This window comes from Anabrus simplex, chromosome 1 (genome assembly GCF_040414725.1).
Source record: "Anabrus simplex isolate iqAnaSimp1 chromosome 1, ASM4041472v1, whole genome shotgun sequence".
Lineage (NCBI taxonomy): Eukaryota > Metazoa > Arthropoda > Insecta > Orthoptera > Tettigoniidae > Anabrus > Anabrus simplex.
The window spans coordinates 870,573,887-870,588,977 of NC_090265.1; the positions used below are offsets into that span (position 1 = coordinate 870,573,887).

At 39.1% G+C, this 15,091-nt stretch overlaps 1 protein-coding gene across 4 annotated transcripts in view; it reads left to right on the forward strand.

Moving 5' to 3' along the window:
- The window catches only part of LOC136857668 (zinc finger CCCH domain-containing protein 13), a 214,556-nt gene that overhangs the window by 66,974 nt on the left and 132,491 nt on the right, over positions 1-15,091 (forward strand). For all 4 annotated transcript variants that reach the window (XM_067136501.2, XM_067136503.2, XM_067136504.2 and 1 more), the window contains exon 9: positions 7,826-8,076. In XM_067136501.2, coding sequence (XP_066992602.2) covers positions 7,826-8,076 — 251 coding nt within the window. The remainder of the gene's footprint in view (positions 1-7,825; positions 8,077-15,091) is intronic.

Here is a 15,091-nt window from a genome sequence, read left to right on the forward strand (position 1 = left end):
TTGTTTGATATCATTACAAACTGCTATGAAGAAGGAATTGTACCACCTGATTTCATAAAGAGTCAGACAGTAACACTCCCAAACAAAGGAAATGCCAAAAACTGTTCAGATTACAGAACAATAGCCATTCTATCCCATGCTTCTAAAATCCTACTGACAATACTTAAAGGTCAAATCAGCAGGAAAATTGAACAGAATTTAGATGACGACCAATATGGTTTCAGAGCAGATACAGGTTCTAGAGAAGCAATTCTAGCTCTGCGTCAAATCCTGGAGAGAAGACTGGAAGTTAACAGGAAAACTTATGTAACTTTTGTGGATTTAGAGAAAGCATTCGACAAGGTTGACTGGAAATTATTTCAAACTCTGAGAATGTTGGGTCTTGATTGGAAGGACAGATGTTTGCTTTTTAACCTGTATAGAGCCCAAAGCACAGAAATAAACATCAATGGAATGACAAGAGAAACAAGAATAAGAAGAGGAGTGTGGCAAGGCTGGCCTTTATCACCTTGTCTGTTTAATATCTTCATAGAATTCGCTATTAGAACAGTAAAAGAAAAAAACCAAAGGGATAAATTTTAATGGTAAACAAATTCATAGTATTCGCTTTGCAGATGATATTGCATTAATAGCTGATTCAGAGCACAAAATGACTAGGATGCTCGGTATACTAAACAACGCGTTAGAGAAGTTCAGGCTAAAAATAAACACAAAGTAAACGAAAATGATGATCGTTCAAAAGAAGAAGTCTGAATTGAAAACAAACATTAAATTAGGCTGTGAAAAAATAGATCAGGTTAAAGAATTCTGTTATCTGGATAGTGTTATAACCAACGATAATCAGTGCCTGACAGAAGTCAAAAGAAGAATTGCTATGGCAAAACAAGTGTTTCAAAGCAGGAAAAATCTATTGTTAAACAAGCACATAGGAATTGAAACCAGGAAGAAATTTGTTAAAACCTCTGTTTGGAGTGTGCTAACTTACGGTTGTGAGACCTAGATTTGGGAAAACAAGTACAGTCATTACTAGAAGCTGCGGAAATGTGGTTCTGGAGAAGACTGACAGGGACGAGTTGGACAGAAAAAAAGACTAATATCCAAATCTTGAATGACGTTGATGAGAAACGGACCTTAATTTATTCAATTCAGTGGAGGAAAGCTAAATTTCTTGGACACGTCCTACAACATGACACCTTTCTCCAGAATGTTTTCGAAGGAAAGGTCCTAGGGAAGAAGTCGAGAGGAAGACCACGTCTCTCATACCTTAGGAACATGATCACTCAGCTGGGTTTTGCTTCCTATGCCACGATGAAAAGGACTGCTGAAGATCATGGGATGTGGCTGCAACGACATGGCTTAGCCTTTAGATAATGGATGGATGGAATGAGAAAGAGGAAAGCTGGACTAAATTTGCACAGAAATTAAAAGGGACAGCAAAAAAAAAAAAAAAGAGAAACTGTTATATCAAGTGGTGAGAAGTAAGAAAAATAGCCATAAAGGAATAAAGACCCTGGAGAAAGAAGATGGAAACATCACTTGGAATGACAAGGAGATGAGATGGGACATTATTTTGAAAAATTATATAATGGTGAAAATTTTAATATAAAAAACAGGAGACCATGGACCGGGCGAGTTGGCTGTGCAGTTAGGGGCGCGCAGCTGTGAGCTTACATCCGGGAGATAGTGGGTTTGAATGCCACTGTCGGCAGCCCTGAAGATGGTTTTCCGTGGTTTCCAATTTTCACACCAGGCAAATGCTGGGGCTTTACTTCAATAATTGCGGCCATGGCCGCTTCCTTCCCACTCCTAGGCCCTTCCTATCCCATCGTCACCATAAGACCTATCTGTGTTGGGGTGACTTAAAGCAGATTCTACATACATACATACATACATACATACATACATACATACATACATACATACATACATACATACATACATACATACATACATTATCATTATAGACTGTTATGCCTTTCAGCGTTCAGTCTGCAAGCTTCTGTGAATTCACTAAACGTCGCCACAATCCTCTATTTGCAGCTAGTGCCGCGGCATCATCCAGTTCTATACCTCTTATCCTTAAATCGTTAGAAACTGAGTCTAACCATCGTCATCTTGGTCTCCCTCTACTTCTCCTACCCACCATAACAGAGTCCATTATTCTCCTAGGTAACGTATCCTCCTCCATTCGCCTCACATGACCCCACCACCGAAGCCGGTTTATGCGTACAGCTTCATCCATTGAGTTCATTCCTAAATTAGCCTTTCTCTCCTCGTTCCGATTACCCTCCTGCCTTTGTTCCCACCTGTTTGTATCAGCAGTCATTCTCGCTACTTTCATATCTGTTGCTTCTAACTTATGAATAAGATTTCCTGAGTCCACCCAGCTTTCAATCCCGTAAAGCAAAGTTGGTCTGAAAACAGTCCAATGTAAAGATAGTTTTATCTGGGAGCTGACTTTCTTCTTACAGAATACTGCTGATCGCAACTGCGAGCTCACTGCATTAGCTTTACTACACCTTGATTCAATCTCACTTACTATATTACCATCCTGGGAGAACACACAACCTAAATACTTGAAGTTATCGACCTGTTCTAGCTTTGTATCGCCAATGTGACCTTCAATTCTGTTTATTCTTACCTACTGACATCAATTTAGTCTTCGAAAGGCTAATTTTCATACCATATTCATTGCACCTATTTTCAAGTTGCAAGATATTAGACTGCAGGCTTTCCACACAATCTGCCATTAAGACCAAGTCGTCAGTATAGGCCAGAGTGCTTACTAAATTTCCACCTAACTGAATCCCTCCCTGCCATTTTATACCTTTCAGCAGATGATCCATGTAAATTACAAATAGCAAAGGTAAAAAATTACAGCCTTGTCTAACCCCTGTAAGTACCCTGAACCAAGAGCTCTTTCTACCATCAATTCTCACTGAAGCCCAATTGTCAACATAAATGCCTTTGATTGATTTTAATAATCTACCTTTAATTCCATAGTCCCCCAGTATGGCGAACACCATTTCCCTCAGTACCCTGTCATATGCTTTCTCTAGTTCTATGATACATAAACATAGCTGCCTATTCCCCTCGTAGCATTTTTCAGTTACCTGGCGCATACTGAAAATCTGATCCTGACAGCCGTTCTATGGTCTGAAACCACACAGGTTTTCATCCAACTTCCTCTGAACTACTGATTCCACCCTCCCTTCCAAGATGCTAGTGAATACTTTGCCTGGTATACTAATCAATGAGATACCTTGATAGATGTTGCAATCCTTCCTGTTCCCTTGCTTATAGATAGGTGCAATTACTGCTTTTGTCCAATCTGAAGGTACCTTACCAACACTCCATGCTAATCTTACTACTCTGTGAAGCCATTTCATCCCTGCCTTCCCACTGTACTTCACCATTTCAGGTCTAATTTCATCTATTCCTGCTGCTTTATGACAATGAAGTTTATTTATCATCCTTTCCACTTCCTCAAGCGTAATTTCTCCATCATTTTCCTCCTCCCCATGAGCTTGGCTGTTTGCAACACTATCAGGAAGATTTCCTTTTACATTGAGAAGATGTTCAAAATATTCCCTCCACCTCTCCAGTGATTCGCTGGTATCTATTATGAGTTCACCTGAATTACTCAAAACACTGTTCATTACCTTTTTCCGTCCCTTCCTAAGATTCTTTATTACTGTCCAGAAAGGTTTCCATGCTGCTTGACCTAGCCTTTCCAGGTTATTTCCAAAATCTTCCCACAACTTCTTTTTGGATTCAAGAACTATATGTTTCGCTCTGTGTCTTTCATCTACATACAAATCTCTGTCTGCCTCAGCCCTTGTTTGGAGCCATTTCTGATAAGCCTTCTTTTTACGTCTACAAGCTGCTCTCACTTCATCATTCCACCAATATGTTCGCCTTTTCCCATCTTTACAAACAGTTGTTCCTAGGCATTACTGTGTTGTTTCTACTACAGCATCCCTGTATGCCACCTATTCTCTTGCTATATCCTGAACCTGCTTACTGTCTACTGTTTGAAGCTTCTCACTAATCATATCCATGTACTTCTGTCTAATTTCCTCATCCTGGAGATTTTCTACGCTTATTCGTTTGCAGACAGATTTCACTTTCTCTACCCAAGGCCTAGAGATACTTAGTTCACTACAGATCAGATAGTGGTCTGTATCATAAAAATATTCCTGGAAAACTCGTACATAAAGTCAAATAATAATACTACATTATAAATTCCACCTGTTCAATACATAAGAGTTTTTTTTATTTAGATTTAAGAAATAGTTCTTAACATATTAGAATAGGGACATGTTTCACCCATAATAAGGGCATCATCAGCCTAAAAATCTCATACCTGAAAGAAAGATAGGTCAGGATCCTGATTGTTCTTATACCTAAATAAGAGGATACTGTTTTAGGTACAAATGTGTATAAAATGACTTGCAAGTAGAAATATAGTAGTTATAAGTACTCTTATGACAAAGTCTTATATTCAATCCTTATTGTAGATCTTTACGAATGTCTCATTTTTTAAAATGTGGTAACAAGTGGTTAGTTAAAAGTTCAAAATGAATACGTAAATTGCTGCGCTGAAATGAAATTTAGTAAATATGGTGCCTTATTCTGGAGATGGCGTAAGGAGCTTATAATAGCTTAATATTTAGGATAAAAGTCACTCTTAGTGGTAGTAAGTTGTTAATTTTATACGAAAATATAACATATAAAAACAGCTATATTTCTGACAAGTACTTGTCCTCGCTCCTAAGTGCTTCAAGAAGTTTGTCGTGTTATCTTTTCTGATAAACAGCCCTACCCCAGACTCTGCCCTTCCCTTTCTAACACCCATCAAGTACACTTTATAATCTCCTATCTATTCCTCGTTATATCCCCTTACCCAAATGTCACTTACTCCTAGCACATCCAGATGCATCCTGTTTGCTGATTCAGCCAGTTCTACTTTCTTCCATAAGCTCCATTAACATAGCTCCCTCTTGAATTCTATTTTGTTCACCAAGTTGTTTCCAAGGAGTCCCTCGCCTGTCAAATGGGAGTGGAACTCCGTTACTCCCATAGGTCCGAGGCTTGCTTAAATGTTCTGAGCTTGGTAAATTCCTGAAGCAGGATGCTATCCTACTTATACATAGCCCAAGTGAGGATCTCTCTAATGGGTTATGGACCACCGGTGGATTGTATAGTCCTAGCTGCCTGCGCACAAGGAGGGCCATGACTCTGAATATGTCTGAGATGACCACTCCCATTCCATAGCAACTGGTATCCCAACTCTCAGGACCACTTACTAGGCCACTCATCCATTGCCCGTGGTTTATGAACTAGGACGTGACTACAGTAACCCACACCATGAACCATAAGCAGATTCTAAAAATCATGAAAAAGGAGACCATGGTGAAAGAAAATATTCAAAATGTGGAGCCCTCTATAACGTGGATGGAAGTGAAAAAATGCCCTAAAGAACATGAGTAAACCCTAGGCAACAGGCATAGATGAGGTAAGCATGGACATAATCAAGGCTGCTGAAGTGCAAGGATGGCAATGGTTATTTAGAGTCCTAAACACCATTTGGAAAGAAGAAAAACAATCTGAAAACTAGACTAAAGGAGTGAAACAGACAGAAACCCAGCAACTGCAGGGGCGTCATGCTTCTATCTCGTGGATTCAAAATAATGGAACGAATCATACAACAGTGATTAAGAATCATCATTGAACCACAGCTTGAAGAGGAGCAGTATGGATTTAGAAGGAATAGGGCAACAACAGATCTTGCCCGGTGGCTGTGATCGTTAAGGCGTGAAGTCTATATGGTCTGACATGGTGGTTAGCCAGTTCGAGTCCCGTTGGTCGGAAAATATTTCACCATCAGAATGTTGGCTGGCAGGGTAGGAAAAGTGGTGGTATACAATTACTAATCACTAGATTGCATGCCGAAATTCTGGATGCAATTCCAAATCTCTCCGCAGTGCTCATATGGAGTGAGGGCATATGATGCTGTTATTGGTGATTTGTCCATCGGATGGGGACGTAAGGCCTTGATCAGACCCCGTGGTGTTATTCGACAGGAGTAGGCTATTTGCCAGCACTGGGTTTTAATTTACCCTCTCCCTTCCTACTATCATATATCACATATTTCATTTCATTAATTCCTCTGATGAGGTTGATGTCAGGAAAGGCATCTGGTCGTAAAATCTCGCTTCGAAGATTCATCTCTCATCATACCTGACCCCGCATAGAAACGGGATAAGGGTTGACATACAGGGCAACAACAGATCTAATATTTTCTGTATGAATGATCCTGGAGAAGCACTGGAAAAAAAGAAAAACATGTCCTCTTCATTTTCCTAGATATTGAGAAGGCCTATGACGATGTGATATGGGGTGATAACGAGGCTAAAGTATAATAGTAAAGTAAACTCGTGCAGTAGCTCTTTTCAGGCCTAATTTTATGACCAGATGCCACTGAGAAGACATTATGTGATTTGTACATAAGTTTTCTGCATCCATGTTTTTCCCATGTGCATAGGCTTTCTGCTCTATCATTAAGCATGTTTGGATCCAGGTACAGATGCAAACTATTGTTTTCTGCAATGAAACTTGCTAAGTCTCATCACCAAAGCCAACTGTTGGAGCTGAACTTAATGTTCTCATCGACTATGTGCCATACAAACCATAACACTGAACATTGAACAACTTGTAACTTAAAGGACAATGAAGTGATTGTGAGGAAATAATGCCAGTGATCAACATACATAGAATGCCTGTATTAAGCAAGAATAGTATAATTCTTTGTGCCCACTATTACAAATAGTTATATTGATTATGACTTTCAGTCCTACATTTATTTAGTGTCACATGGATCCAGTATAGCACCATAGAGGCACTGAGAAGGCAATTCTGGGTTGTTATATTTCTCCACCTATTCATACCAATTACAGTACATACTATGGACATTTAAATCATTCACATATACTCTTAATATTACTGCTTGTGTAAGGTAACATGGGAAATGCTCCCCGCCTTCTGCTCATTGCGTCACACACTAGCCCACTGCACACTGCTATTACATCACAGACCAGTCTTTGTGAACACCACTGCTCAAGAGTGTCAGTCACATAAATCTGCAAGCTGTCGCTAGAACATCTTTTTGAGGACCTCATTTAGACACATTCAAGAGATCTTACAAAGATGACAGGTTGAGTTTGAGTTAGCCATTAATAAGAACTGTGTTGTGTATTTTATTTTTTTAATGCTCATGGTCATGTTTTGCTCAGTATTTGTAGTTTGACCGAGCTCGATAGCTGCAGTCGCTTAAGTGCGGCCAGTATCCAGTATTCGGGAGATAGTAGGTTCGAACCCCACTGTCGGCAACCCTGAAAATGGTTTTCCGTGGTTTCCCATTTTCACACCAGGCAAATGCTGGGGCTGTACCTTAATTAAGGCCACGGCTGCTTCCTTCCCACTCCCAGCTCTTCCCTGTCCCATCGTCGCCATAAGAGCTATCTGTGTCAGCGCGACGTAAAGCAACTAGCAAAAAAAAAAAATTTGTAGTTTGTAGTACAATACTGTAAATATATGAAATGTATCATTAGAGGTTCACAGATTCTCAAAAGACATGGTAGAAGTCATAGTCTCGTAGTGACATTTTATTATATTTTTGAGCTACATGTATTAAACGGTTACCTGTATATATATATTCCATCTTGGTCTGTGTTAGATGTATTTGTACTTTTGTTTGTTTTTATGAAATTGATATAAATAATACAATAATTATTTTACTTTTGTTTTATGGTTATTTTTCCAGGAAAGATCATGATCGAGGACGAAGTAAAGATGATGACAGGAAGAAAGATGATAGGAGGAATGATGTCTTGGATAGAATCATTAGTCTTTCAAAAGATCGTGGCTCTAGGGAAACAACGTTGGAGAGAGGAAGTAGAGGTGGAGGCAAAGATGAAGGACGTTTATCGAGAGATGGCAGTCGCAAGAGAGACTCTCAGATGCTTCCAGGAATTGTTGAAAAGACCGCTCAAGACAGAGACTTCTTACCAAAAAGTATGATCACTATTTTGGCTTTTGCTTATAGCTTGTATTATAGTGTACTATAAAATGCTGCAGATTCTCAAAAAAACATAGTAATTTTTCATTACATTTATAATATTTGTCTTTAAAATGGTTACGTGTATTTCCCAGTTCCAACTTAAATGGAGAATTGCGGACGAGAATCTCGACGAAACTTTCAGTTTAAAACAATAATGGCTCCAGGGCAGTATGTGTACGGTATTAAGTTTCACAACTGCCCATAGCTTCTAATGCAGTGATGAGAAGCTGGATGGGGTGGGGGTATGCATTCAACCACGTATTGAATAGACTATTTTCAATACCAATATAGGCTTGGGAACTTGAAAGTGACATGTGTAGATAAGAAACACATCTTTGAAATTGTTTCATTCTCATGTTTTGGAGAATACATAATGCAGTAACAGAGATAACGTTGTATGAACCAATTTCATTTTAGAGCATTCAAAAACATCATCAGTGAGAGGTCTGTGTAACGCACAGTTGTGTAAATAATAATCAACATTTGACAATACTCTTCTCGAGGTTGCACACACTCTTTGTACGCACGAACACAGACTTACGTAGAGCACATTGCTACTCCAGACGGTAATGCACCACATCCAGATTGATACAGTGGCTATCAGAGACTAACCTAACAAATACTACAGCATTCTGAGAGGGTTGCTCTGCTGTGAACCGCACAGTTTGTAACCATACGAAGTTTCAAACCCTTGATCTTATCAAAAATGTGAAACCCCCCCAGCGTCTAATTAATTTTGTAAGTTAAAAATAATAATAATAATTTAATTCAATTCAGGCTGATTCCAGAGAATAGACCACCCAAGTAGGAAAAAAGTAAAGTTGAAAATAAAACTGAACAATCTGTTTTTATGATAGAGAAAACATGACAGTTTATTAATTTTATGATATGTATTCATTTCTTCGATTTTGGCCATCTAAGGACCACGGAAAGTAACCCTGTGCATTCATCTTAATCCTTCTTTTCTTGACTTCCAATAGTACTTCATCCTTTCACTTTGTTGTTTCCTCCTCTCTTGTGTCCAGATGTTATTATTACCTTTCCTCTTTTCCTTCTCCTTGAAACCCTTGAAATTTTGTATCAGTCTTCTGAAAGTTGTTCTGTCTTGTATTATATCTTTTTTTTTTTTACTCCTTGGATCCACTGGTTGCCATTCTTGCTCTTGTAAACATGGTTAAACACTCGTTTTGTGAATCTACTGTTATCCATCCTCATTATGTGACCAAAAAATGCAATTCTCCTCTTTCTGACTGTGTCTAACAGCTTTCATTTTCTTCATCCTTGTATAGATCTTTATTCCTCCTATGTCTAAACTCTCCTTCCTTCGTTTTCAATGGTCCCCAAATTTTCCTCAATATTTTCCTTTCTTTTTTCTCTCTCTCTTCTATTTCACCAGTTTTCATAGAAAACATGCATTCTGTGGCATACAGACACTCTGGTTTGATTACTGTGTTGTAGTGTTTGATTTTAGTTTTCCTTGACAGATTCTTCGTATTGTAGGTATCTTTAGTGAGTTGGTATGCTAGTTCCAGTTTTCTTGCTCTTGATCTGTTTGCTTCCTTATTGAGTCCATTAACCTGAATTATTTCACCTAGGTATTTAAATTTATTAACCTTGTTGATTTTCCCGTAATCTGTTTTAGCGCTGTGGATGAATCCCCAATATTTGACATGAGTTTAGTCTTCTCAAAAGATATCTGAAATCCAACTTACTTTTCCTGCTATTTCTTTCAGAAACGCAGTCTCTATACTTCCAGAGAGGATTGCTGTGTCATCAGCAAAGGCCAAACAGTTTACACCAACCCCTTTGTGCTTTGAACCTAATCTTATCTCATGATGGAGTGCCCTTTCTTTAAGTCTTTCTTCCCATACTCTTATTACCTTTTCCAGGACAATATTGAAAAGAATCTGGGAAAGCCCATCTCGCTGCCTGATACCGGTTTTAATTTCAAATTCATCTGAGATCTCCCCCATAAATCTGGAATTTGTTTCAGTCAGAGTTTGGCTAATTATATTGATTGATTTTGTGTCAACACCAAATTCCTCTAAAATGTTCAGTAGCAAAATTCTGTCTAATGAATCGTACGCTTTTTTGAAGCCCACAAAAACTATGACATAGTTTTTGTTCTTTGTAACCCTGTCTCGTATTATAGTTTTCAGGTTTAGAATCTGTTCTGCACATGATTTGCCTTTTCTGAACCCACCTTGGTATTCTCCAATTTGTTTGTCTATTATTGGTTCAATTCTACAGTATTATGAAGAGCTTTTGACAGTATTTTATATGTAATGGCTACTAGGAAGATTCCTCTGTAATTGTTCACATCTGTTTTGTCACCGTTCTTATATAATGTGTGTATCAGTGCGTTCTTCCAATCATCAGGGATTTTCTCCATTCGCCAGATTTCTTGTATTATGTTTGTCAGTTCCTGTCTTGCTTGACTGCCTGCTTCTTTCCACAATTCTGCAACAATCAAATCTTCCCCTGCAGCCTTATTGTTTTTCAGACTTCGGATTATGTCATACATTTCTTTCTCATCTGGTGGGTCCAAGTGTTTAGCTTTTGTTTGTGGTTGACTGAATTCTAATCTTTCTTTAGGTTCTTTGCATTTCAGTCGTTTTTCAAAATAACGTGCCAAATTTTCACAGTTTTCCTTGTTGTTTAGTCCGATTTTACCATTTTTGTCTTTAAAACCGACAAAATTTGATGCATAACATCGCACTATGTTCATAGATTCTGCCCCTGCCAGATGCATTGGTAGTGCTGTGCAGATCTCGCCTGTTTCATTTTCATCCTCGGGTTCTTGCTTCTTACTGTTTTTATCAATTACACAGGCCTGAGAAATGTACAAATGTAAACATGCAACGTCTGGAATTGGCCTTCAGTTTAATTCACTCACGGTAATATGTATGAATATAATAGTGAAAGTTTATTTTATATTTAAGGAATGTGAAAGGACATTTTACTATTAAGGATATAATTTTGTTTTTATTTTGACATTGATGGAATTCTCTGTATGTATTAGGTTATAAGAGTTACGTCTTATTGTTATTGTGCAACAAGGAAGCTGTAGCTATCTCTGGAAAGACAGTTAAGACTCATTTGTGAACCAGGAAGTGGCGAATCATTCAGTTTGAAAAACCTGGGAAGAGGCGGGACATATCGATTTTAGTTTTTGAAAAATACAAGAGAAGTTTCTTCTAATCTCTATGTTGTTTGGTGTGCTTATTTCAAAAATGACCTCCATTTTTTTCCATCACGTCAGGTTTTTTGTAAAATTGATATTGGTATTTTTGCTAAAATCGAGAGCAGAAATAAAGTTTCCTTGAGTTTAAACTTTTTATATCAAATTATGGTGCCGTTTCTAGAAGGAAATCACTAATATACTATTTCAGTTTGTTTTGATTTAGGTTACTTACATAAAATAGACGATTGACCATGTTGACGATGCTTACATGAAAGTTCGAAACAAATTTTAAACTGAACAAATAACAAAACACCAGGCGAGTTGGTCATGCTGTTAGGGGCCTGAGCTTGCATCCGGGAGATAGTGGGTTTGAACCCCACTGTTGGCCGCCCTGAAGATGGTTTTCCGTGGTTTCCCATTTTCACACTAGGCAAATGCAGGGGCTGTACCTTAATTAAGGCCACGGACGCTTCCTTTCCATTCCTAGGCCTTTCCTATCCCATCGTCGCCATAAGACCTATTTGTGTCGGTGCGACGTAAAGCAAATAGAAAAAAAGTTTCTATTTAGCATCTTCTTGTCCCATCTTCCTTGACTTGCACTCCATATTTTTATGTCTTGGTGGAACCTTTCACCCTGCTCTTCGCTGACTGCTCCTAAATTTTCGGGAAAGAAGTCCACATGCGAGTGAAGATGTAATTTGACACTCATGGAGCAACCCAACGCCGGAAGTTTGCCCAGCATATTTATTACAGTTGCTTTATAGTCAAGATCCTTGTAATTATGCAGAAATTTACTGAGGACGTCTTTGAAAGCAACCCAAGCGTCTTTTTCCTTTGTTGTCATGCTAGCCTCAAATTCTTTATCCTTCATAAGCTTGCGGACATCGGGACCAACAAAGATCCCTCTTTCAACTTGGCTTCAGATAAACCTGGAAACTTTTAGCACAGATATTTGAAACAATCGCCATCTTTTGGAATAGCCGTAACAAACTGTTTCATTACACCTAATTTGATATGCAGAGGGGGTAACAAGACTTTTTTTTTTTGCTAAACTAAGCTTTTCCAAATCACATTCTTAGTGCCTGGTTCAAGATTTTGGCTTTTTGGCTTTTTTTAACCCAATGTTGAGTCATATCGCGGCTGTACCACTCACAGATGAATTTTGGGTACTTTGTATATCCGCCTTGTTGACCATGGAACTTGGAGATTACTTTCAAATCACCACAGATGGTCCAACCGTGGTCGGCATATTTTATTTTGTTGAGGATGAGAGCCAGGTTTTCATAGCGTTCTTCTAAATACACCAGTGTCCAACTGGTACAGTTGCGTACTGGCTTCCGTTATGAAGGAGGACAGCTTTCAGGCTCCTTATTTTAGAATCTATCAGGGCTGTTTTTTGTTCAAGTTCTGTTTGTTTCTAAAAGTAAATTGCGTAGTAGCAGGAAGCGGGTCTGCGCGTTGTACGTTTGCGCCGCTCCTTCGCTACAACTGCCGCCGGTGCTGACTCCAATCCCTCAGTCGTCACCGAGCTACGGGCGAGTAACGATGGCCGCTACGATTGATGCTCCCGCCAATTGTGAGTTGCGAAGTATGATTCGTTTCCTTCAAGCTGAAGGATGCAGTGCTGCTGAAATTCATCGCAGGATGAGTGAGGTGTACGGTGAACACTGTGTGAGTGACATTGCTGTGAGAAAATGGTGTAGGAAATTTGCCGAAGGTCGAACAGACGTCCATAACGAAGGTGGTCAAGGATGCAAGTCGGTCGCTACTGCAAGTTTGGTTGACTGAGTTAACCAAGTGATCCGGGAGATACGGAGGTTTACGATTAGTGAACTTTCTACAAAATTTCCAGACATTTCACGGTCTTCCCTGTACAAAATTGTGACCACCGAGCTAGGATACTGAAAACTGTGTGCCTGTTAGGTCCCAAAAAATGGACAATGGACAATACACAACTGCATAGTGCCAATGTGACAAAAGAACTTCTCCAAAAGTTCAAGTGGGAAGTCTTTGACCACCCACCTTACAATCCTGACCTAGCACCCAGTGACTATCACCTTTTTCGACAAATGAAGTGGCTTCAAGGCGCTGTAAGGACCTACCTGAGCTCACTGGCAGCAGACTTCTTTGCAGAGGGTATAGGAAAGCTGGTCTCTCGGTATTCCAAATGCCCCAACCTTCATGGTAGTGATGGGATATTCAATTCATTGTACTGAATCAATTCATTTGATTCCGTTCACGTTACTGAATCGATACAGTGATGCGATTCACGGCACATTAGAGTCACCGCTCCTACTGCATCTGTGTAGTATCTAATGGTAAGACAGCAGCAACAGCATTAATTGTTCGCTGCTGCCATCTGCTCTTTATACTATGAACTCCTTTCTTAGAAAAAAAATGCTAGTCACTCTAATACATCGAAGGTTTCCGGCGACGCAATATGGGAAAGGTCCTGGATTAGGAAGGTAGCAGCCATGGCCTTAATTAAGGTACAGTCCCAGGATTTCCTGGTGTAAAAATGGGGAAACTACGGAAAACCATCTTAACGGCTGCCGACGGTGGGATTCGAACCCACCATCCCCCGAAGGGAAGCGTATAGCTACGCGATACTAACCGCACATCCAACTTGCTAAGTCATTTTTGAAAATATGTACTGTATTTTTCTATCAGCAGAGGATTTTTTAAAATCGTCATATTTTGTTTAGGCTACCTGAGATGTACAGTAGCCCACTGGTTTTCTGATTCAACATACTGTTGGTTAAGTTATTGCATCAGTCAGCTCACTTACTGTCCACATATTATTGAAGTCTTGTGCAACGATGTGACATACGAACTGAGACAATACTGAGCCGTTCTTTCCAATATAAAACAGGTACTTTTGAGTGGTCATGAGCATGACTTATAGTCATAGGGCAGGCTAGAGTTAAGTTTAATTAATTGTCAAATGTCAACTAAGTTATAATACTAAGGGTGTGTACAACGACAGCCAGAAAAAAGTGCAGTATAAATTTATTTGGCAGTTTGGACATTTATCTGGAAGTTTGGTTGAAACCGCGTACTACGACTGTCGTTTATGTGCAATCTGGGAAAATATTCTCGAGTATAGCTATGCCGAAGTTGGAGAGGCTGTTAACGCTCTTATCTGGGACTTAGCTCTTATCGGGCACGCTACTGTAAAGAATCAAGATGGCTACTCATGAAGATGAATCTACATCTGCATGATGCTGTGCGAAATTAAGATGTTACAATGTAATTTATTTATATATTTATAAAGTATGTCATGCTTCCTGTCCAGCTATCACAGCATTCTTAAAAATTTTCCAAGCTAGCAAATTGTTGCTACTGATGAGTATATCAGTAGTACACAAGCAGCTAACCGCAAGCTTCCTGGGTAGCCGTGGTCGCTAGGGCATCAAAGTTTGCTGTTAAGCAGTTTTTGGTGGGTTCGAGTCCCAATAGTCTTAACATTTTTTTTTTTTACCTTGTAAACGGTAGTCGGTAGGGTACTAAAGGTGGTAGTACACATTTCCTAATCATTAAAATGCATGTCAAAAGCGTGGGTTCTATTCCAAATCTATCCGCGACGCACATATGGAGTAAAGGTATATGACGTTGTTCATGGCGATTCGTCTGTCGAATGAGGATGATAAGGAGGTTATATTTCTTTTACTATATACCAACTTGCTACATAAGTATTTACGCTAAAGTGAGATAAATGCTTGCCAGTTACTATTCTCATATTGTATTGAAAAGAAAGAAACTAACTACTTATTCAGTGAGCAAAC